Source organism: Nicotiana sylvestris, chromosome 6, assembly GCF_000393655.2.
Source record: "Nicotiana sylvestris chromosome 6, ASM39365v2, whole genome shotgun sequence".
Classification (NCBI taxonomy): domain Eukaryota; kingdom Viridiplantae; phylum Streptophyta; class Magnoliopsida; order Solanales; family Solanaceae; genus Nicotiana; species Nicotiana sylvestris.
Window position 1 is genome coordinate 57,410,188 of NC_091062.1, and position 24,548 is coordinate 57,434,735.

Consider the following 24,548-nt stretch of genomic DNA (forward strand, 5'->3'; position numbering starts at 1 on the left):
TTCTCGAGAAATAGCTACGAGAACTGGTCCCAAGTGAGAGCTGGTGATTCAGCTGGTCTGGCCAAACAATAATCTCTACACCATTTCTTGGCAGAACCTGACAGACGAAAAGAAGCAAAGTCGACCCCATTGGTCTCCATTATCCCATATTCTGAATAACCTCATAATAGCTGTCTAAACAATCTTGGGTATTCTCTGAATATGTACCACCATAAGTAGTAGTGAACATCTTGGTGAACCTGTCCAACCTGCACAAAGCATCGGCATACATAATTGCTCCATCATCGGTCTTAGCTACTACACCCAGCTGAACTGCTCTAACTAGGTGAGCTGCTGAAGTCTGAAATTGGAGAGCTATCTGCTCTGGAGTGCGGGTAGCGAGAGTCTGTGTACCTCCCCCAGCCTGAGAGACGGCTGGTGCTACAGGAAGTAAGCCTACTTGGGTGACACTCTCCATAAGGCCCATTAGATGCACCAAATTATCCTGGAGTACTGGGGTAACAATGAACCCTTCTAGGACCTAAGCTGGGCCCACCGGAACTGTCTGGGTCGGAAACTCATCATCAAACTCTACCTGAGGCTCCGCCTTTAGTGTTGCTGCTCTAGGGTGAGCTCTGCCCCTAGCACGGATTCGGCCTCATCCTTTGCCCCTCGTGGGAGTTGCTGCTGGGGGATCGAGCTGCTGATTAGCGGATGAAGAAGCGCGTGTTCTCGCCATCTACGAAAGAACACAGTAGAAGTTCAATTAGCATTAAGTAACCAAATCGCAAGACAGAGAAGAATAGATGTCAAACTGTTCCTAACTTTGTAGCCTCTGGGGATAAGCACAGACGTCCCCGTACCGATCCCTCCAACTCTACCAAGCTTGTCCGTGAATTGTGAGACCTAAGCAACCTATAGCTCTGATACCAACATGTCACGACCTGGGTTTCCCACCCCCGGGAGTCGTGATGGAGCCCACTAGTGAAAGCTAGGCAAGCCAACTATTTCAATTAATTTACCCTTTTTCATTTTTAATCTCTTAACAATTGCAAGTTAACATATTATAAATAGCAGAAATAGTAATGTGGAAGAATGAAATTTAACAATTAAACTAATACCAATATGAATCCATAAACATAAACCACCCAGAACAGGTATCACAATCTCACAGACTATCTAAGAATACTATAAATAGGGTCTGAACAAAGAAAATACATGTTTGTCTCTGAAATAGAAAAGAACAGAAAGAAACAAGACAGGAAGGAGACACCAAGGCCTGCGGATGCTTGCAGGACTACCTCGGGTCTCCGATGGACTGAAGGTAGCAACCCCTAGCTAAGGTCCGTATGCTCAGTACCGGGATCTGCACAGAAGAGTGAAGAGTGTATTATCAGTACAACTGACCCCACGTACTGAGTATGTGCCGAGCCTAACCCCAACGAAGTAGTGACGAGGCTAGGACACAACAAACAACATAACCTGCAGTTAAACAGTATCTAGCAAAATAGCAGTAATAGAAGCAATTCAAAAGTAACGCGGGAAGGTAACATACTATAGGGGAAATACCAACATAAAGAATCACAGTAATAACCGAATAAAACAATTAAGGCACTTGAACCGATAACAACAAGAAATCATAACAAACATGCAATAAGTGCACGACATCACCCTTCGTGCTTTTACTCTCAATCCTCACCAATGCAATCAAATAATGAAATTGTGCACGGCATCACCCTTCGTTCTTTATCTCTCTTCCGCACCATATAAGTATTAGAAATGTACACGGCATCACCCTTCGTGCTTTATCTCTCTTCCTCATTATATGCATCAATATCAATGTAAATGTACACGGCATCACCCTTCGTGCTTTATCACTTTTTCCTCACCATATGCATAAGTATGAATGTGCATGGCATCACCCTTCGTGCTTTATCTCTCTTTCCTCACCCAAATAATACCAACAACAACATGTCGGCAAGAAAATCAACAATAATAATAAATTCATCCCGTCAAGGGAATCAACAATAAGAATTAAATACATCCCGACAAGGGAATCAACAATAACCAAATTTGTACCAACATTTAACTTCACAAATGAACCTCAGTAGAACCTAGGATCAATACTAAACAAATAATAAGCAGATAATCATAAGTCTTGCTCAACATGGATAATCAAAAATTTAGGCATTTATATTACTTATTAAGAAACACAACGATAACAATTTAAGACTCACGGGCATGCTTGACACCAATGTATAGATACTCGTCACCACACCTATACGTCGTACATTACACTAGCACATAGCAGATAAGGCACAATACCTATTCCCTCAAGCTAAGATAAGACCAAACACTTACCTCAAACTTCCACGGCCAAACTCAAGCCTCAAACACCGCTTTCCCTTTAGAATTTGCCTCCAATTTTCTTGTATCTAACCCAAATTAATGTAACAACATCAATAAATGGTAAAGAATTCGACTCTAACGCTTGATTATAGGTTTTCTATCATTTTCCCCAAAAAGTCAAAAATCGGCCCCGGGCCCGCTTGGTCAAAACTCGAGGTTCGGACCAAAACCCGATCACCCATTCACTCACAAGGCCGAATATGCAATTAGTTTCAAAATTCGACCCCAAAATGAGGTCTAAATTCCAATTATTCAAAAATCCCTAACTCTACCCAGATTCCCGATTTCTACCATAAAAACCATAGATTTTTGGATAAAAATTGATGAAATGCAAAGGGAAATCGAAAGAAAAAGGTTTAGAATCATATACCAATAATTCCCGATTTTTCTACTATTTTAAGAAGACTGGGCAGGCCTTCATCGCGTTCGAGATGGGCCTACCGCGTTCGCGATAGGTCAGGCCCAAATGGCCTTCGCGTTTGCACTAGGTGGCCTGTGTTCGCGGAGCTTTAGCTCCTCAGGCCTTCGCGTTCGCGGTCAAACGGCCGCGTTTGCATAGAACTAATCGAGCTCCCCTCCCCCAGGCACACTAATCATGCGCGTTCGCGTGAGCCAGAACGCGTTCCCAAAGGGTAACCCACCAGAGCTTCACGTTCGCGTCCCGAGATTCGCTGTGAAGAACAAAATAACCCCTCAACTATTTAACTCTACGCGTTCACGACTGGGGTAATGCAAACGCGATGCACAATTAATCTGAGCACCAGCAGCAGCCAGCATAAATTCTAAGTCTCAAACATCGCGAAGCCCATCCGAATGTCAGCCGAGCCCTCGAAGCTCCAAACCAAACATGCATACTAACCTAAAAACATCATATGGACTTGCTTGTGCGATCAAATCGCCAAAATAACACTTAGAACTACAAGTTTAGCATCAAAATCAAAGAAAATTCTCAATAATTCTTAAGTTTCAATTTTCACAACCGAGGGTCTGATTCATATCATATGAATTCCGTTTCTTACCAAATTGTACAGGCACAACTTAAATACAATGTAAGACCTGTATCGGGATCCGAAACCAACATACAGGCCCGATACCATCAAATTAAAACATCTTTAAAATTTCAAAAACTCTTATAATTTCAGTTAAACAATTTTCTTCCAAAATTCATATCTCGAGCTTGGGACCTCGGAATTAAATTTCGAGCATACACCCAAGTCCCATATTTTCTATGGAACCGCCGGGACCGTCAAATCGCGGGTCCAGGTCCATTTACCCAAAATATTGACCGAAGTCAGATTAAATTCAATTTTTACGGCAAAATTAGCATTTTCCACAAATTTTGACATAAAAGCTTTCCGGATTTACGCCCGGGTCGTGCACTGTTGATACCCAATTTTTCCATATATATTTTAAATATGCAAAATACCTTCAATATAGCATATATATATATATATATATACATATGCATATATAAGTATGTCCAAGGTTTTTATTATTTTTACCATAATTTTAAGGTTTTAAATTGATTTATTTTTCACCCATTTTATCCATAAAATCCACAATAATTATTTCCAAAATTATTGTTTTGATAATTCACCTATTGGATTTCTATATTTATGCCAAAATATGGCTAAGGTAATTTTATAAATTTTTATAATTACATTTAGTATTTTTAAAGCTAAATTACACATAATTGCAATATTAACCCTTTTAAGATTTAATTATGTTCTATAGGCATACAATTGGATCCTGTATTTTTAAATTATTAATTATGTATTTTAAATCATTTTGGCCTTAATTTATTTTCCACAAATTACCTATTATTTTTTATAAATTAAATGGGGGGACATTGGCTATTTAAATAACAGCCAAATTTGGCTTTCAATTATAGCCAAAATTTGACCCCTTTCCGGCCCAATTTCACACCCGAATCACCCGACACATACCTTATTAACCCTTACCCAAACTCGGAACCCACCTACCTTTTTAATCTCGACCGTTGATCTCCCAGATCAATGGTCCTAACGCACCCTTTCCTTTTTAATTTCACCCGACCCCTAAACCTAGTCTCATAATTTAAAGACAGCTGCCCTCAAACTCTCTCATCTCCAAATTCTCTCTCAACTCACCCTAACCCTAATCGCCGTCACCGGCAAGAACCATTGGTGTTTTTGTGCCTTCTACGACCTCCTCTGGTTTCCTATACTCCATGGCTTTTCGACTTCATGAGTCGTTGAGAAGATCTCAAGGAAAGCCACCCTGCTCCGGTTTGAAACTCATTTACTGGCCTGTCTCCGGCCATTTTCGTTTGTAAGAAAGGATTTCCTCTTGTTTTTTTCGTTTGAATCCATGAGTTTTTAACTGATTCTCTTCATCTCTACTATTTTCTGAAAACCCTAGTTCGCTACTGTTCGATTCTTCTCATATCTTTATAGATCTGAGGTGATTTGAGTATTATTAAGCATTTTCCTTTAAAAATATCCTGTTTTAAGTAACTATTTTGATTTTAGTCATTCTTTTCTAAAACTAGGGTTTCTCTGAGTTTTTTTACGCATGTTCTAACTGATTCGTTATGATTAAACATTTTCCCTTGTTTGTTTTGACCGATTTTGTGCTCATACTGCTTTTAACTTGACTCTGTTAAAATCCCTATTTCTTTAAGATTTTCTTTACTTTGTTTCTATGAATGTTAGCATGATTTTCCTTACTTTGCTTCTATGAGGGTTAGCATGCTATCTTTACTTCGTTTCTGTGTGTTATCCTGGTTAATTGAAGTCCTGTGATTACCCTGCTTCGAATATGTTTTCCTGAATCCCTAGCCTACTTATGTCGTTTATGTGTGACTATGCTCACTTTGTTTATTCATCTCTTGCTTCTTTCTGTGACTATGCTTCGAATATGTTTTATTGCTACGTCTGTGGACCTCCTCTATTTATATGTTGAAAGTGCAGACTCATGACTCCCTTTTGATCGATTCTGGTTTCCTTAATTGATGGTGATTGAAAATTTTCTTTCAAAACCCTAAAAGCTCTGCCCTGACTATTAAGCTGACTGATTTCCTTACCATATTTGCTATGATACTTATTTCTACTGAGTTGTGTCCTTAATCAACGCTTTATGAATTTGGTCCTAATCAACTACTCTATGCTACTAAATCTCGACTCCTGCCTTTCCACTTAATTTGATTATTTGCTTGCCTTAATTAATTTTCCCTTGCCTTGTCTGCATTGCTACTTAATTCTTACTGATTGTTTTCTTAGTTTAAAAACTTTCTGAACCTAGCCTTAATTACCTACTCTATACTGGTACTACTTTGAAATCTTTCCTTATTTGTTATACTCCAACCATGTATGATTTCTTTCCTTACTTGCCGCCTGCTCTTTACCGTTTACACTAACTCCCTTAATTAAAGGGAGATTCGAACCAATTTTTTATACTGAGTTCTATAATTAGTGAAGAATTGATTCTTCCCTTATTTTTAACTAGTTTTCAAACTATTATATAAATAACTTTCTTTTACAGTCTTAACACGAACAATTTGTTCAAAAACACACACACACATAAGTTTTCTCTTATCTGTTAGTTGTGCTAACTGCTTGTCTAGCCGGCTGAAAGCCAAGGCTAGACTGTGGAACTCTACTTGCTTTACTTTCTGCATTTTTGCTTCCTTAACTAGTATGTCTCTAGTTTAAATTTGAAACTCAACTTTATGTGTTCCATGCATATACATCCATGCTTGTTACTGTACTAGTTTTTCAATTTGTTTCTAGGTTTGTTGTTATTAAGCATGTCTAAATTTTGCCCTTTATGTGTAATCATCATATCAAACTTTACTTAGTTATTTGATACTTGTCCAACATGTTTACTTGGTTACCTTACCCCTCCCTTGACTGGTATAACCATGTAGTCACTTATTCTTTTAGTGCATTCTATTGGCCCTAATGGTATGTCAAATTTTGTTCAACAAAACTCTTGTCTTCAACATGATCCTGTTGCATTCTTCCCTATGTTTTAAATGTCTGTTACCATGACTGTTTTGTTCAATAGACTCATAAATGTTCTGTATATTTGTTGTGTGAAATGTTTCCCTATTTATGTGGTTTCAAACCTATATGTTCCCAAACCCTTCACCCCTGTTTGTAAGTCTGCTTGTCAAGCACTACAAAAAAAATGGAATTAGCTACGAACGTAGTCGATAATCCGTCGCTACAATGCTCGTAGCTAGTAGAATTTCTTGATAATACGTTGCTAATCCGGCACTAAATGAGATTAGCGACGGATTGTTCTGTTTAGCTACAGAATTTGTCCGTCGCTAAAACCTAATTTTTTAGTAGTGAAGTAAATCTGGGTATTCTATGGTTAATTAGGTTGTTTGTTGAGTATGCTCTTCTCAAAGAATGATTTCAAAACTGATAACTCCTAGTATCTTTAAAAAACTATTTCTAAACCATTTCACTTCTAAACGGCTTTACTAATTCTTTCATCACTATGTCAAGTACTCTCACCTTACTCTTAGTCCACTAAGTTCTGCACCTTTTGTGTGAGACTTGCCGTGGGACCCTTGAACACCCTCTAAACTTGGACACATGAAAGCTGGCCTTTCTACACTGCACTTACTCCGTCTTGGCTATGAAATCTAGGTGTGAGCACTGCCCTGGATCCCTTGAGGTCCTTAGGGAACTCTAACACACCCAGATATGAGAAAGGCTATGAAACAATCTTGGAACTTGAGGTGATTTATTACATAACTCAGAGGGGAAGTCTTAATCATGTCCTAGAAATCTGGGCCTGTTTTCAGGCTCCCTATAGTGTAACTTTTATTTTTCTTATGTAACCCATTTCAGTATTGGTCTGTAATAATCTGTCGTAAATAAGTATTGGGGCTGCCTTAAGTAAAGAAGGAGAGGGTAGTTATATATGCTATCAACATCAATGGGTAGAAACCATGCCTTAGGTTTACATTTCCTATATGTGCATTAGAATCCATGTGTAAGATCAACATATTCAAAGCATGTCATGCATTAGATACCATGTTCTTAGGTTTACTGTTTCAGCATCTCATTTGACATCACTTGATCACTTAGAAATCCTGTTTTAGGCTAAATAAAAGCATTAACATAAAATGTTGCTCCTGCACTTAGAAACCATGCTCTAGGAATTCTGCATATTCTGCAATCATTCTGCATTTTCATATGTGCATATTAGATACCCTGTTTTAGGAATTCGCTCAGTCACACCTAGCTAAACTAATAATACATGAAAAATGACATAAAACAGCCTCATGTTTGATTATCATGTTAAGTGAAACTTGTCACGATCCCTGCATGTCTTTGCAGTATTTAGAATAGCAGCTTTAGGTAAAATAACTTCCAAACTATTTCAATGATTCTGGTAACTGCTACATATTATTTTACGCCTAAGCAAGCCTTAGGTAATATAGCTTAAATAAAACCAGAACCGTCTTTGTTTAACTGTCAGCATGTTAAAATCAGTAGGCATGCCTGATTAAGACTTCCTATTTGAGTTATGTTATGAATATGACTTTGCTATTATCACTTAGATACCATGCTTATGATCTGAATTCAGACCTTAATTGTGTATGAGTCATGTTGTATGTATGTACTCTGTGGAGGTATATCTGAGCCTTTCATTTGTCTTCCATGCTTCCCTTAATTGAAGTCCCACTTGTTTATTATATGTCACCTAAGTATTTTGCCTTTAAACTTGAGGGTCTGCCTAGAACACCCTTCTTATAGGATATGAGTCTTAAATTCCTTCGGGACTGATAGGAAGGGATGGGTAACAATATGCAATAGGGGTCGAGACCAACCCTCGCTTTAATTACCTTCACGAGACAAGAAAGGGTAGATATGGACATGATGACCGATGTGTTAATACCACGTGTAGCCCCTCTTTGAGGAGTGTCATACCAGGTATTACATTGATGTGATCCATATTATAAACACACATAGGATACCCCTCTTTACATTTACAAACATGCTTAGATTGTAATTCTTTTTAAAGTCTTGCATTTCATTAATTGTTTTCAAACATCTATGTAATTAAACTTAAATCCCCTACTATTTAAGCCATACTTGTTTATTTGCTAATTGTACAAATTCACACAAAATTGTTTGGCCGGGAACCACAATAGTGGATCCTGAGGGGTGCCTAACACCTTCCCCTTAGGATAATTTCAAGCCCTTACCCTGTCTCTGCTTACCAAACGTAGTTATAAATGAACTTTATAGGTGCCCTAACTCACCTTAAATCATTAGGTGGCGACTCTTCAAAAATGGAAACCCCCTTTCCCTAAAGGAAAGAGTTGTCCCAACCAAAACGTCATAAACCCAATTTCTAAGGAAAAAGGGGGCGCGCCAACATGGCGACTCTACTGGGGATGACTTTAGGCTTTTACCATTTCATACCGTTTTTGTGAATTTGTACCTCCCAATGTGCAATTACTTGTTTAATTTCTTTAAGCTTTTAAATTCTTCTTCAAAAGCAAAACTGACATATCTTTCTTGTTTCCTTCCTTTATAACTGCTTTAAATTATAAAATTGCTATATTTATCGCCTTCTTAACATGCAAATACATGTCAACATGCTTTTAATTATTGCATAATCATGCTCAACATCATACTCCACTCACGCCAAACAAATACTATAGCAATGCTTGATGAGTGGTTGCGCCATTCCTATATCATTACCACTTAAATTCAAAAAGGCTTATTTGCGGTAAAACTAGTCGATCAGCGGTGCAGTCGACAGTTCTGTGCCTTCCCCCTTGAGTTGTCCGCTCAAGGGTACCAGTCTAAAACCCCATTGAAACCTTACTCTGTTTAAATTGCGCATGCATCATGGTCAAACCTAGCCGGGTCAGTTATGTTGTCCACGTAATGATCCTTTAAGATATCCTTGTCCAAAAGTCTTCCCTAAATCAAGACGGATATCATCACATTCTGTGCATTCATTTGGAGAAGTAAATGCTTCATGCAAATTGTTGATATTTAATAGTCGAGTCCGGTGGGGGTATGGTCTTAACCCTTTTATTTTGCAGAAAATGAAGAACGAGGTCCCCAGCTTATGTATGGTTAGTACACCCTCACTCTTGCTAGACTGGTGGAGGAATATTCCGTCAAATGACCAAATCAACGAATGGAAAGGGAGGGCTGCCAAATCCAGCAAAAATCTGGAATATCTGGAATACAGCCTGTTGGAATTGGAAGGAAAGGTGAGGAAGAGAGTCACCGATTTCCAAAATGCTGAGGGAAATGAAGGAGAACATTTGGCAAAGGCATTTTTACTAGTGAACCTACGCAAACTGGAGGATTTGATCAACGAGAACATTTAACCCAAGAAAGGTCCTTCTAGGACCAAATAGATAAGAATTTACTTTTTCTCTTTATGAATGTAATAAGGCCAATGACCATTAGTGACTTTTGTTTCTTGCATATTTAGTGTCGTTTTGGGATTAGCCTATCTTTATCAATAAAATGAGGCATTTAGCATTAAAAGTTCTCCAAATCTATTTGTCGCTAGGCCTACCTCGGAGACAAAGAGGTTCCCCAATTAGGACACGCTTTACGTTTCCCTACCTTGTGTTTAAATATTGCAATACTTTTTATAATCCTCACTGACTTGATTACCTTTTGTTTTTATTTTTGTTTTTATTATTCCCCTCCTCAAAGGTTAGTTCATTCACTCTAGCATCATCATCTTATTTCACAAGATCTAGGGGCCCTTCATCCACTCCTCCTTTTAGTCACATTAAAGGCAAGAACAAAGGAAAGTATAAAATGGAAGATTTAAACAACATCACGAGAGAACACAGCTGAATGGGTAGAGGCCGTTGATGGCCAGGATATTCGGGTTCCTAACGAGAATGTGTCACAACTTGAACAGAAACTGTTGAAATTCCAAGAAGAGCTCGATCAGGTTCGAAATCTGGCAAACCTCTTATTTTCCCTCAACACCCCAGAAATCAACTTCCCCAACTCTCAAAACCCTACACTTCCTCAAAATATCCAAAAACAGCAGAATCATCCTGCGCCTTATCATCACGCTGCTCTACCAAAGAACCAATGTAACACCTACCATACCCCAAACAACACTCCACTACTCATCCCAGAACTTCAGAACTCCACAAACGACCATTTCCACACGCATACAACAGGCCACCATAACACTCCTATCTACGTGAAGACGATACCACACTCCACCCAACCTATCTCATGCACACCTAAGTCTGATGAAAAGGATCTGCTTATCAGGAACTTGGCCGAGGAACTTAAGAAACTGACCAGCCGGATTCAGGGCATTGCGGGAAGCAAAGGAATCGAGGGGCTGAACTATGAGGACCTTTGCATACAGCCTGATGTCGAACTGCCTGAGGGGTACAAACCTCCTAAGTTCAAAATGCTTGATGGAACGGTTGATCCAAGGGTCCATCTGAGGACATATTGTGACAAGCTGGTTGGAGTTAGGAAGGATGAAAGGATCCGCATGAAGCTTTTCATGAGGAGTTTGAAAGGAGATGCATTATATTGGTACATCAGCCAAGATCCTAGGAAGTGAACATTCACGGAGACAGTAGCAACCCTATATATAGTCGCCAGACCATTCGGGTGATCGAGGGAAGAATGAAGTTGGGTGGAGAAACTTACCACCACATTGAGTGGGTCAATGCTATCGACAAAGACAAATGGTGGGATAGAAAAATCAAGAGTATACTGAGTTGGAATGGGTACGAACCCGGCAAAGGGCTCGGCAAGAACCTCCAAGGAATCTCTAAACCCATAAAACTCAAGAAACATGGCACTACCTTCGGTTTGGGATATGAATACACCTGGGAAAAAATCAATAATTGGTCGCCACCATGGCGTGGTCCTTACTATCCACTAGAGCAGCCAATACTGCATCAGGAGCAGACCTTCCAACAGGCCAATATTATTTATGGGTCAGATGAAGAATAAGCACTTGCAGCAGTGAAGAACTTGTTTCTAGAGGACAGTTATGTAGACTATGGCGTTATTCCTGAGGATGAGGGGGAGGAAGGCCCTTCTATACAGGATGTGAGCAGAGGGTCACATCTCAAGGACCATCAAGACAACCAAAGTCCGACGAGCCTCTGGGTAGTAAGGCTAAAACAAGCATTATTCACTATTTTTTTTACTAAATGATTTTCTTTTCGCATTTTTCAATTCCTGCAATAAGATCTTCGATGTTCAAAAAGGTTATTCAATTTATCAAAGCATTATGATTTTTATTATGAATTAATATTTATTGCTATCATTTTCTCTCATTGCATTACCAATACAACATTACTATTACTTGTCTTGATGAACCAATGATTGTGACATGCAATGAGACAACGCAACAAACGGACATGGATTGAGAAGATGACATTCCTGGCGAGATTGTCAAATAAGTTGAGAACTTTGAGAACATACCTAAGTCCAACCTGGATGAGACCGAAATTATCAACCTGGGAGATGCAGGAAACGTCAAGGAAATGCGAATCAGCATTCAACTATCACCATCAGAAAAGAAAGAATACACAGAATTTCTAAAGGAGTATGAGGAAATATTCGCCTTGTTGTATGATGACATGACTTGTCTAAGTACATCTATTGTGGCTCACAAACTGCCAACCGATCCAACGTGTCCACCGGTAAAGCAAAAGCTCACAAAGTTCAAACTTGATATGAGTTTGAATATCAAGGAAGAAGTCACCAAGAAGATCAACGCTAAGGTTCTCAGGGTAGTAGAATCCCCGACATGGTTATCTAATATTGTGCCAGTGCCAAAGAAGGATGGAAAGGCCAGAGTCTGTGTCGACTACTAGGATCTCAACCGGGCCAGTCCAAAAGATGACTTCCATTTGCCAAATATTCACATCCTGATTTACAATTGCGCCAAACATGAGCTCTAGTCATTCGTAGATTGCTTCGCTGGTTATCATCAAATCTAGATGGATGAGGAAGATGCTGAGAAAATGGCTTTATTACACCGTAGGGAGTGTACTATTACAAGATAATGCCATTTGGCCTGAAGAATGCAGGGGCCACCTACATGAGGGCCATGACTTCCATCTTTCATGATATGATACACAAGGAGATAGAGGTATATGTGGATGATGTTATTATGAAATCCAAGAAGGCCACTGACCACATAGAAGATTTGAGGAAGTTCTTCAATAGACTACAGAGATACAACCTGAAACTAAACCCCGCAAAATGCGCATTTGGGGTTCCTGCTGGGAAATTACTTGGGTTTATTGTGAGCCGCCGAGGAATAGAACTGGATCCATCGAAAGTCAAAGGCATTCAGGAACTACCACCGCCAAAGAACAAGAAGGATGTGATGAGTTTATTGGAAAGGCCTAACTACATTAGCCGATTCATAGCATAGTCTACAGTTATCTGTGAGCCAATCTTTAAGATGTTAAAGAAGGACGCCGCCACCAAATGGACCGATGACTACCAAAAGGACTTCGATAAAATCAAGGAGTACCTGTCAACACCACCAGTCTTAGTCCTGCCCGAGCCAGGTAGACCCTTATTACTCTACCTTGCAGTGTTAGATGTAGCTTTCGGCTACGTTCTAGGGTAGCACAATGAAACAGGGAGGGAGGATCAAGCCATTTATTATCTCAGTAAGAATTTCACCCCGTACGAAGCCCGGTATTCTCTATTGGAATGCACATGTTGTGCTTTTACTTGGGTAGCTCAGAATCTGAGACATTACTTCTGCGCCTATACTATATATCTTATATCGAGAATGAATCCCTTGAAGTACATCTTTCAGAAGCCCATGCCCACTGGTAAGCTAGCCAAGTGGAAAATCCTGTTGAGTGAGTTCGACATTGTTTACGTAACTGAGAAAGCGGTCAAGGGACAGGCACTAGCAAACCACCTTGCTGAAAACCCCGTGGATGGAAGATACGAACCCCTGAAAACGTATTTTCCTGATAAAGAGGTATCATTCATAGGAGAAGACATTGCAGAATATTATGACAATTGGATAATGGTCTTCGATGGGGAGACAAACTTCAAAGGAGTTGGCATAGGAGCAGTCCTAATATCAGAAACCGGTCAGCATTATCCGGTGTCTGCCAAACTCAGGTTCCCCTGCACCAACAATATGGCCGAGTATGAAGCCTACATCTTAGGACTCAAAATGGCCATTGACATGAACGTTCAAGAGCTGTTAGTGATTGGAGATTCAGACTTCCTTATACATCAGGTACAAGGAGAATGGACGACCAAGAACTCCAAGATACTCCCGTATCTATATCATGTACGGGAATTGAGAAAGAGGTTCACGAAGATGGAATTCCAGCATGTTCCTAGAATCCAGAATGAGTTCGCTGATGCATTGGCTACCCTATCATCTATGATACAACATCCCGACAAGAATTTCTTTGATCCCATTCTGGTGAAAATCCATAATCATCCAGCTTATTGTGCCCATGTCGAAGAGGAAGCAGACGAAAATCTTTGGTTTCATTATATCAAGGAATATTTGGAAAAATGAGAGTACCCGGAGCTTGTTAATTCTACTTAGAAATGCACACTTTAGAGATTGTCCAACAACTTTTTTCAGAGAGGAATCCTGAATAGGAGGACTCCTGATTTAGGATTATTAAGATGTGTTGTCGCAAAGCAAGCATCCAGGCTACTAGAGGAAATTCATGTTGGGGCCTGCGGTCCACATATGAATGATTTCGTCTTAGGAAAGAAGATACTCCGGGCGGGATACTTTTGGATGGCTATAAAGATGGACTGCATCCAGTATGTCCGGAAATGCCACCGCTGTCAGATACCTGCAGACATGATAAAGGTACCTCCAAGCAAGCTTAACACAACAAGCTCATCATGGCCGTTCGCCGCTTGGGGAATGGACGTTATTGGACTAATCAATCCTGCTGCTTCCAACGGACACAGGTTTATCCTAGTAGCCATCGACTATTTCACCAAATGGGCCGAAGCAGCATCTTACAAAGTAATGACTAAGAAAGTCGTGACAGACTTTGTCCGCGACCGCATTGTTTGTCGATTCGGAATTCCAAAGTCAATCATTACTGATAATGGCTCCAACCTCTACAATGACTTGATGAAAGCTTTGTGCGAAACTTTCAAGATCAGACACAAGAATTCCATAGCCTACAAGCCTTAGATGAATGAAGTTGTAGAAGCTGCCAACAAGAATATCAAGAAGATACTGAGGAAAATGATAAAGAATCACAGACTGTGGCACGAGAAGTTATCATTTTCTCTATTAGGGTATCGCACCACAGTCCTCACATCAACCGGGGCAACCCCATATATGATGGTTTATGGTACAGAGGTTGTCATTCCCGCTGAGGTGGAAATTCCTTCCCTAAGGATCATACAAGAAGTGGAGCTCGACGACGTAGAGTGGGTAAAAAGTCGGTATGAGCAACTAGCCCTTATAGGCGGAAAGAGAATGAATGCAGTCTGTCATAGTAAACTCTATCAAAACAGAATGTCCAAAGCCTTCAACAAAAGAGTCAAGCCAAGACAGTTCACATTGGGACAGCTGGTGTTAAAGAAAATTTTTCCGCATCAAGATGAAGCCAAAGGGAAGTTCTCTCCCAACTGGCAGGGTCCATACATGGTTCACTGGGTTTTGACAAGAGGAACCCTCATACTTGGAGAAATGGATGGAGAAGTCTGGCCAAAGCCGATCAATTCAGATGTAGTCAAGCGTTACTATGTGTAATATTTGTGCTTTCCTTATATGATTTAAATTGAACTACGCCTGACCTGATTCCCGTTTAAAAGGGGATACGTAAGCAGCCCTATGAGTTCGGTCACAATTCAATAAAATTTCATTTCCCTCCACAATTAGAGACTGGGGTAGAATTTTAAGGAGGACCCTCAAAATTCCAAAGCAATTTCATCTAATCGCCGCACGAGCAACAGTCAGAAACGTCAACCCATCAAACTGGGGTAGAATTTTGAGGAGGACCCTCAAAATTCTGTAGCAAGAGAGGTTATAATGTCATGAACTACGTCACAAACGTTGGTTCATCTAAAAGCTATTTTCAATTTATGTCATGCTTTTACAAAATCATTCTTGTCATTATTGAAACTACTTTTTTAGCAACGCTACCCCAACGATACAGATACTATCACCAGATCAAAGCCGAACAAGTCAAGCAAAGCCAGCGGGGACACAAACTAACCTTCTCCCTTACAAAACTCACAATTTTTCTTTGGATGTAGGCACTAGGATTGCGAAATCATTAAACATACTGTACGCCCATGCGACACACATTTTTCAAGAATACGACTCTCAGAACCGTTGCACCTGCCAACATTTGCTATCAGCATACATCAGTGATGTTCCGTATGTCACAATTCCCCCAGTAATCACAATGCTGCAATCTGCTCTCAGATAAGAAAACTTTATTGTTATTTGTTTTCTTATTTCTTGCATAAGGCTACCATTCTGCCTTCCGAGACTAGACGTTGTCTCCATCTCTATTCGCATTGCATAAGGCTATACCATTCTGCCTTCCGAGACTAAATGTTGTCTCTATCTGCATTTTTGCATAAGGCTACCATTCTGCCTTTCGACGTTAAGCTCTACCTCCATCTGCATCTGCATTTCATAAGGCTACCATTCTACCTTCCAATCTACATAAGGCTACCATTCTGCCTTCCAATCTGCATAAGGCTACCATTCTGCCTTTTGAGACTAAACGCTGCCTCCATCTGCATCTGCATCGCATAAGGCTACCATGCTGCTTTCCAATCTGCATAAGGCTATCATTCTGCCTTCCGAGGTTAAGCTCTACCTCCATTTGCATCTACATTGCATAAGGTTACTATTCTGCCTTCCAATTTGCATACGGCTTTCATTCTGCCTTCCGAGGCTAAGCTCTACCTCCAATTTCTTCGAAACTAAGCATTATCTCAAGCACTATTTATCTAGCTTCTCTTATAGGCCAAGCTCTGTCCTTCAATTCACAAGACAAAGCTCTGTCTTGTCCGCATCATACTACTGCATCCTTCATGGGCTGAAATATCGCCAACTCATCCAAAGGCGTCATCGTTCGGAGGCACCATCTTCATAGCCCGAGAACACCATATCATGGCCCGAGGATCTCTTTCAATCTTTTGCATATCATTATTCAAAGGCGTCATGGTTCGGAGGAACCATCCTCATAGTTTGAGAACATCATGTCATGGCTTGCGAATCCCTTATCATATGCTTCATGACCCAGTACATCATGGTCTAAGGACATCATCCTCATCGTCCGAAGACAACATTCATGGTCCAATGGGAATTTGCATCGTGTTTAAATTTATGCGCAATATATGTTTGTTTTGCTTCTATTTGCAGGTAAGCCGGCGAGCAATGGCTACCCCAGTAGGAGCGATCCCGCTTCAGTTCCCTCAGCCATATCAAACCTAACCATTCTCGTAAACCGTTCACTCACCCAGCACTAGATGTTGCGTCCGTTCTTGAAATGGCTTCATCGGTATACTCCGCTAATGGATCCAGAACTACATACAGCCTAATTCCTGTGAAACTAGGGATATATAGGCAGCTCAGAAGCCAGGGTGCGGCCTAAATCTTCCCAAATCATTTCGCTTGGTCAAAATTGGCCATCATAGCTTTACCCAACAACTCTTTCATCATTCCCAGTAAAGAAGGGCAGCTGTTAATACTCAATATTTCCCTATATATTTTAAATATGTAAGATACCTTCAAAATAGCACATATATGCATATATAAGTATGTCCAAGGTTTTTATTATTTTTTCCATAATTTTAATGTTTTAAACTAATTTATTTTTATCCCCTTTTATCCATAAAATCCCCAATAATTATTTCCAAAATTATTGTTTTGATAATTCACCTATTGTATTTCTATAATTATGCCAAGATATGGCTAAGGTAATTTTTATAAATTACTAAATTGCACATAATTTCAATATTACCCCTTTAAGATTTAATTATGTTCTTTTTTTTATAAACAACTTTTCTATTTCATTCCATCAAAAGAATATACATTACATTCAGTAGATGCTGACCATATACTCATCCTTTATTATAAACTCTAGTACGAGGTTCCTTCTTAAGCTAGGACTATACATGACAATCCAGTACTTTAATGCTATTATATAAGAAACCAGTAAAAGACTCTAGCATACTAAGGGTAGCAGTTTATCTTCTGCAGAGCTTCTTTCCAGTTTTGTATTGAGACCCCCTTCAGGTGTATGTGGATAGCTATTTCTTTGCAGATGTTGTTGATTATCAGTTTACTTACTTGGAATCTCAGCTTATTTCTTTCTCTCCATATAGCATTCACCAGCATGCCAAATACACATGTAACTATTGCACATTGTCCATTTCTCCTTTTAGCATTCTTGCTTACCCATTCGACTTCACTCTGCCAGTCACAAATAGGTCTATCATATCCCAACCATCTTAGCAGCCTCAGCCATAGTTACTTTGTCAGCGAACATTCAAAGAAAAGATGGTCAAAAGTCTCAACAGCTTGCTCGCAAAAAATACACTGCTGTGGAGTTTGTATACAAAACTTCAGTAGCCTCTCCACTGTTGCCAATCTATTATGTAATGCAAGCCACAGTATAAATTTGAATCTTGGATGCATGTGTGGCTACAAGATAATGCTCTTCCACTGGACCTTTTGATGTTGAGGGAATTGAAGCCTGTACAATTTTTTAATGCTGAATAATTTACCCCTATGTAGCTGGTGCAATCTGCTTTCCAAATCCCGTTGAATTCCTTAAAGCTCATTTACCATCCTTCTTGCCTCAATTTTTTTTTCTAATTTCCCAGGCTGCATTCCTAGGTATAGTCATATCTTCAATCGTATAGTTCTTTATGTGGTAAATGTGCATCCATTTTATCCATAGACTATCCTTCTTCTTAGCCACTGCCCATAAATGCTTTGCAATAGCAGCTTTATTTCAGTATAGCATGTTCATTACATTAAGCCCCCCTGTACTCTGTGGCAAACATATTGTTTCCCAAGAAATCAAAGCTCTCCTTGACACAGTAGCTGAACCAGTCCACAAAAATGATCTGCAGATTGCCTCAATCATCTTCATCACTTTCTTTTGTAATAAAAATATTTGTGTCCAATACGATTGCACACCAAATAAAATTGATCTTATCAATTGAAGTCACCCTGCATATGATAATAATCTCGATGTCCAGCAATTTATCTTCTGAGTTACCTTCTCTACTAGTGGCCAGCACTGAGCAATGGATAGCTTTTTGGAATCCAATGGTACCCCAAGGTACTTGAAAGGTAGGCTGCCTTCAGGGAGCCCCAGCTCTTGTAAAATTTCCTCTTTTTTCCAAATTGAAACTCCAGCTATAAAGACAAAACTCTTGTCAGCATTTGCTTGAAGACCTGATACCATAGAGAATTTGTGAAAAGCCTATTTTAATAGCCTAACAGATTGTATATCAGCCTTGCAAAATATTAGCAAGTCATCCGCAAAACAGACATGTACCACACCCAATTTCTTGCACCTATGATGGAATTTGAAGTCTTTCATCTTTGTCAATTGCATGAATTCCGTTTGCAAATACTCCATGGCCAGGACAAAGAGATAGGGAGACATTGTGTCTCCTTGCCTTATGCCCCTCTTGCCTTTGAAAGGTGTTGTCAGTCCACAATTTATGTTTGGAGAATATGTAACTGATGAAATGCATTCCATTACCTATCTTGTGAATTTGTAAGGAAACCCTATGTCAGTAAGCAATCTTTCTAAAAAACACCATTCTACTGTGTCGTAAGCTTTCCTCAAATCCACTTTAAGAACACATCTTAGGGAGATACCCTTTCTATTATATCCTTTGAACAATTCATGTGTGAACAAAATGTTGTCTGTAATACTTCTACCTTCTATAAATGCTAACTGTGATCTCCCAATTAGACCTCCATTGACTAGTTTTAGTCTTGCTGTGAGGACCTTTGTGATGATCTTATACAGTGTTGTACATCATGCTATGGGCCTATAGTCTTTAACTCGACTAGGATTTTGCACTTTAGGAATCAGTGTTATAGCAGTACTGCTCACTCCTTTATGCAGCCTCCCAGTCACAAAAAAACCTTCATAGCCTCATATATGTCATCACTTACTATTGGCCAATGTCTTGTAAAAAATTCAATTGGAAACCCATCCACTCATGGTGCCTTATCATGGGGCATATCTTTTATTGCCTGAAGTATTTCATCTCTTGTAACTACTTTGATTAGATCCTCCTTCTGCTGCATATTAAGACAAGGTCCTTGACGTATGGCCTCAGAATTTGGACATTCACATGTAGTGTTATTCTCCCCCAGTAGCTTCCTAAAGAACTTGACAAACTCTTCCTCCACCAGTATAGGATCAGATACATTGTCTCCCAAGTCAGTGTAGATAGAGTTTATAGTATTTGTGTTTGTCCTCAGCTTCAACTGTGCATGGAAATACTTAGAATTTGAGTCTCCACAAGATATCCAAAGTGCTCTAGATTTCTGATGTATAATCTGTTCCTCTATGCTGCTACATTTCTCTACTTCCATCAAAGCCATTTTTTCTTGATCAATCAACCTTTGACCCATATGTTTGTGCTTTAGTTCACTCAGAATGGCTTCAAGTTTCTACCTGGCCTTATTGAGTTGAAGCTTATAGGAAGCCATATAAGTGTTCAATTCCTTCAGTTCAGTTTTTAAATCTTTAAGCTTATTCCATACCCTGTGGATGTTGCCTCCATTTACCTCTTGATTCCATACCTTTTCCACTATGCCTGCAAAGTCAGCATGATCCATCACAGATCTATACAATTTAAAAGGTTTTGGATGCAGGTTCCTTTTTTGATCTACAGCCTTGCATTGTAGTAGAATAGGGGAGTGGTATGACACCTCAGGATTTAGAAAATCTGCTTCAATATGACTGTACTTCTGCATCCACTCAACATTCCCCAGTGCCCAGTCAATTCTACTATAAACCCTCTTTTCCAGTTGTTGTTTGTTGCACCAAGTATAGAACCATCCCAAACTCTTCAATTGTGTGAGTTGCAGGGTAATAATTGCATCCTGGAACCCCTTGATCTCACTTTGTGTAATTGGAGCCCCTATCCTATCATCAGTGTGGAGGACATTATTAAAGTCTCCACTAAGTAGCCAACTCTTCTTAATAGTTGCTCATAAATTCACAAGTTTATCCCATAGTTGTTGCCTTTTGTTTACCTCATTACTTGCATACACCACAGTTATCAAAGTCTTGAAAGTGGAACTTCTTTCTTGGACTTCACAATGTATAAACTGTTCATCAAGCAACAGTATCTGCACCTCAACATTTTATTTCCACAATAGCCAAATCCTTCTATTTGGATGTTCCTTGTAGTTACAGCAAAATCTCCAATCACTACATACTTTATTCATTATCCTGTTAGCCTTCATTTCCTTTACTCTTGTTTCTAAACAGCCTATAAACTCAACCTTATGTTTCCTCAGAAAGATTTTTAACTCTTTCTGCTTATGGGCCTTGTTTAGACCCCTTATATTCCAAGTGCATAGGATCATTTTTGGGTGAAGCAGGATGGGCCAGCGTCCCCTGGATCATCTTCTATCTGCAGCAATGAGAATCTGTTTGTGGACTGCATCATAACTACTGCACTTTGCTGTACACTTTTCCCTTTCATTTTTCCATTATCAGTAAGCTTATCATCTCTTTTGTCATTTGTTTGTTGCATGTCCCCTTCATTTCTAGTATGTTGAATCACATCATCCTTCCTCTTATCTTTTGGCATCCATTTCAAGGTCCCTCTGTGTTGTTGCTTCTTTTTCCCAGCATCCCTTTGTTGGACTTTTACTTCCACTGCCTTTTCATGCACTTTCTTGAGCCAACATTCGTTTGAATTATGCCCAAATCTAATGCAGTCACAACAATACTTTGGCTTCCATTCATATTCAATTTGCTGAATTATTACTCCCCTCTTAGTTTGCATTTCAAAAATATCTGATAGTGGTTGGGATATGTCAGTTTCCACCAAAACTCTTGCATAGGACACGTTTTCCATTTCAGCAGTGATCTTATCAGTGTACAAAGACTTACCAACAATACTAGATAGTTTACTAAGTGCTTCTGTAGAACAAAAACCCAGTGGTAGACCTGGAAATGTGATCCACAAGGGAATCACACTCACACTTCCTAGATCAAATTTGAAATCCATTCTCCATTGTTGCAGCACAAAAGGCTTGGTGTGATATGTATAAGGTCCTGCTTGGAGTACTAGGTCCCTATCTTTAGTATTTTCAAACCTGAAAATATTGTATCCATCCTCATGATATAGAATTTGAGGCTTCTCAACAAAACTCCATACATTTGTGACATAGTTGTCCATTGCTTTCTCATAAGGGTTGTCACCTAGCACAAACCCAATCAAAGCTGTGCTCCAGTAGGTCTCATGTCCCTTCGTATCCTCATCTTCAATTTGCACGACAAAAGTACCATCCCTCATAGCAGGAGGTACATAGCATAATGTTTTCCCCTTTTGAGAGCTTCAATTTTTCTGTATGGCTTCCTTTTTCCTCTCAACTTCCACTAGACATGTCATATCTTGTCGGATCTGCCCTGAGTTTACCTGTGCTGAAAATTGCAATCGCCGATGGACTTGCGCAGCTTCCGTGGTTTCCTTCAGCAGAGTTTGCGCTTCATTTTTTTCAATTTCTTCCCTAATTGGCTGAAATTTTTGTGGCAAAAAACTACCAAAAGTTACCGGAAGTAATCTCTGTTGAATACATGTGTCCGGCGTCACTGTTGTTCCGTCAATTTCCCCATCCTTTGCTGGTTTATGAAAAACTGTAGGTGCACTACCCATTCCTATTAACCAGCGACTAGGTTGATTGTGAGCAAGTGTTTCCTCCTTTCCTTCATATTCCTTAGCTTCCGACGGGGATGGAAGCTTCTTCCTATGTTTAGCCATGGCTGAAGCGCAGGTTAGCTAAAACTTGCTTAACATGCGCCTGCAGAGCTAAAGCGCAGGTTCCTCTTTATTTTTTTCAAACTTAGTGTTTCGCCGTAAAATTTTAGATTTAATTATATTCTATATGCATAAAATTGGACCCTGTATTTTTAAATTGTTAATTATGTATTTTAAATCATTATGGCATTAATTTATTTTACAGAAATTAGCTATTATTTTTTATAAATAAATGGGGAAAATTGGCTATTTAAATAACAACCAAATTTGGCTTTCAATTATATCCAAAATTGGACCCCTTTCTAGCCCAATTTCACGCCCAATTTCACGCCCGAATCACCCGACACATACCCTATTAACCCTTACCCAAACCCGGAACCCACCTACCTTTTTTAATCTCGACCGTTGTTCTCCTAGATCAACGGTCCAAACGCACCCTTTCCTTTTTAATTTCACTTGACCCCTAACCCTAGTTTCATAATTCAGAGATAGCCGCTCTCAAACTCTCTCATCTCCAAATTCTCTCTCAACTCACCCTAACCCTAATCACCGTCACCGGCGAGAACCTTCTTCCTATGGTGTTTTCGTGCCTTCTCTGACCACCTCTAGTCTCCTATACTCCATGGCTCTTCGACTTCATGAGTCCTTGAGAAGATCTTAAGGAAAGCCAACCTTCTCAGGTTTGAAACTCGTTTACTGGCCTATCTCCGGCTATTTTCGTTTGTAAGAAAGGATTTCCTCTTGTTTTTTTTTTCGTTTGAATCCATGAGTTTTTAGCCGATTCTTTTCATCTCTACTATTTTCTGAAAACCCTAGTTCGCTATTGTTCGATTCTTCTCAGATCTTTATAGATCCGAGGTGATTCGAGTATTATTAAGCGATTTTCTTTAAAAAATCTCCTGTTTTAACTAACTACTTGGATTTTAGTCATTCTTTTCTAAAACTAGGGTTTCTTGGAGTTCTTTCATGCATGTTCTAACTGATTTCATTATGATTAAACCTTTTCCCTAGTTTGTTTTGACCGATTTTGTACTCTTACTGCTTTTAACTTGACTCTGTTAAAAGCCCTATTTTTTAAGATTTTCTTTACTTTGTTTTTATGAATGTTAGCATGATTTTCCTTACTTTGCTTCTATGAGGGTTAGCATGCTATCTTTACTTTGTTTCTATGTGTTAGCCTGCTGACTTGAAGTCGTGTGATTAGCCTACTTCGAATATGTTTTCCTGAATCCCTAGCCTACTTTTTGTCGTTTTTGTGTGACTATGCTCACTTTGTTTGTTCATCTCTTGCTTCTTTCTGTGACTATGCTTTGAATATGTTTTCTTGTTACGTCTGTGGACCTCCTCTATTTATATGTTGAAAGAGTACAGTCATGACTCCCTTTTGATCGATTCTGGTTTCCTTAATTGATGGTGATTGATAATTTTCTTTCAAAACCCTAAAAGTTTTGCCCCGTTTGTTAAGCTGACTGATTTTCTTACCATATTTGCTATAATACTTATTTCTACTGAGTTGTGTCCTTAATTAAGGCTTTATGAATTTGGTCCTAATCGACTACTCTATGCTACTAAATCTCGACTCCTACCTTTCCACTTAATTTGATTAGTTGCTTGCCTTAATTAATTTTCCCTTGCCTTGTCTGCATTGCAACTTAATTCTTACTGATTGTTTCCTTAGTTTAAAAACTTTCTGAACCTAGCCTTAATTACATTCTCTGTACTGGTACTACTTTGAAAGCTTTCCTTATTTGTTATACTCTAGCCATGTATGATTTCTTTCGTTACTTGCTGCTTGCTCTTTACTGTTTACACTGACTCCCTTAATTAAAGGGAGATTCGAACCAATTTCTTATACTGAGTTCAATAATTACTGAAGAATTGATTCTTGCCTTATTTTTAACCAGTTTTCAAACTACTATATAAATGACTCTCTTCTACAGTCTTAACACGAACAATTAGTTCAAAAACACACACACACAAAGATAAAAGTTTTCTCTTATCTACTACTTGTGCTAACTGCTTGTCTAGCCTACTGAAAGCCAAGGCTAGACTGTGGAACTCTACTTGCTTTACATTCTGCATTTTTTGCTTCCTTAACTGGTATGTCTCTAGTTTAAATTTGAAACTCAAGTTTATGTCTTCCATGCCTATACATCCATGCTTGTTACTGTACTA

The 24,548-nt window shown here is 39.2% G+C and overlaps 2 protein-coding genes across 2 annotated transcripts; both read right to left on the reverse strand.

Annotated features, from left to right (window-relative positions):
- Nucleotides 1-637: 637 nt before the first annotated feature.
- LOC138870658 (uncharacterized) lies at nt 638-19,120 on the reverse strand. Its single transcript, XM_070148485.1, has 4 exons — nt 18,919-19,120; nt 18,632-18,810; nt 17,695-17,817; nt 638-718 (listed from the first exon to the last, which is right to left on the reverse strand). Exons 1-4 carry the CDS (start codon nt 19,118-19,120, stop codon nt 638-640), a joined length of 585 nt encoding a protein of 194 aa, XP_070004586.1.
- A 470-nt stretch (nt 19,121-19,590) lies between these two features.
- On the reverse strand, nt 19,591-20,973 carry LOC138870659 (uncharacterized). The gene is made up of 4 exons (XM_070148486.1): nt 20,824-20,973; nt 20,638-20,733; nt 20,054-20,577; nt 19,591-19,999 (listed from the first exon to the last, which is right to left on the reverse strand). Exons 1-4 carry the CDS (start codon nt 20,971-20,973, stop codon nt 19,591-19,593), a joined length of 1,179 nt encoding a protein of 392 aa, XP_070004587.1.
- Between the last annotated feature and the right edge of the window lie 3,575 nt (nt 20,974-24,548).

What these genes read in the sequence shown, in the direction of transcription:
- LOC138870658 (XM_070148485.1), bottom strand. Translation starts at nt 19,120, where the DNA reads ATGGAATGCATTTCATCAGTTACATATTCTCCAAACATAAATTGTGGA. An exon ending in TCATAGGTGCAAGAAATTGG is followed by an intron (nt 18,811 to 18,918) that starts GTGTGGTACATG and finishes CTATGGTATCAG; the next exon opens with GTCTTCAAGCAAATGCTGAC. An exon ending in GCTGGCCACTAGTAGAGAAG is followed by an intron (nt 17,818 to 18,631) that starts GTAACTCAGAAG and finishes TGTGACTGGCAG; the next exon opens with AGTGAAGTCGAATGGGTAAG.
- LOC138870659 (XM_070148486.1), bottom strand. Translation starts at nt 20,973, where the DNA reads ATGATCCTATGCACTTGGAATATAAGGGGTCTAAACAAGGCCCATAAG. An exon ending in CTAACAGGATAATGAATAAA is followed by an intron (nt 20,734 to 20,823) that starts GTATGTAGTGAT and finishes GTTGAGGTGCAG; the next exon opens with ATACTGTTGCTTGATGAACA. An exon ending in TGGTGTATGCAAGTAATGAG is followed by an intron (nt 20,578 to 20,637) that starts GTAAACAAAAGG and finishes ACTATTAAGAAG; the next exon opens with AGTTGGCTACTTAGTGGAGA.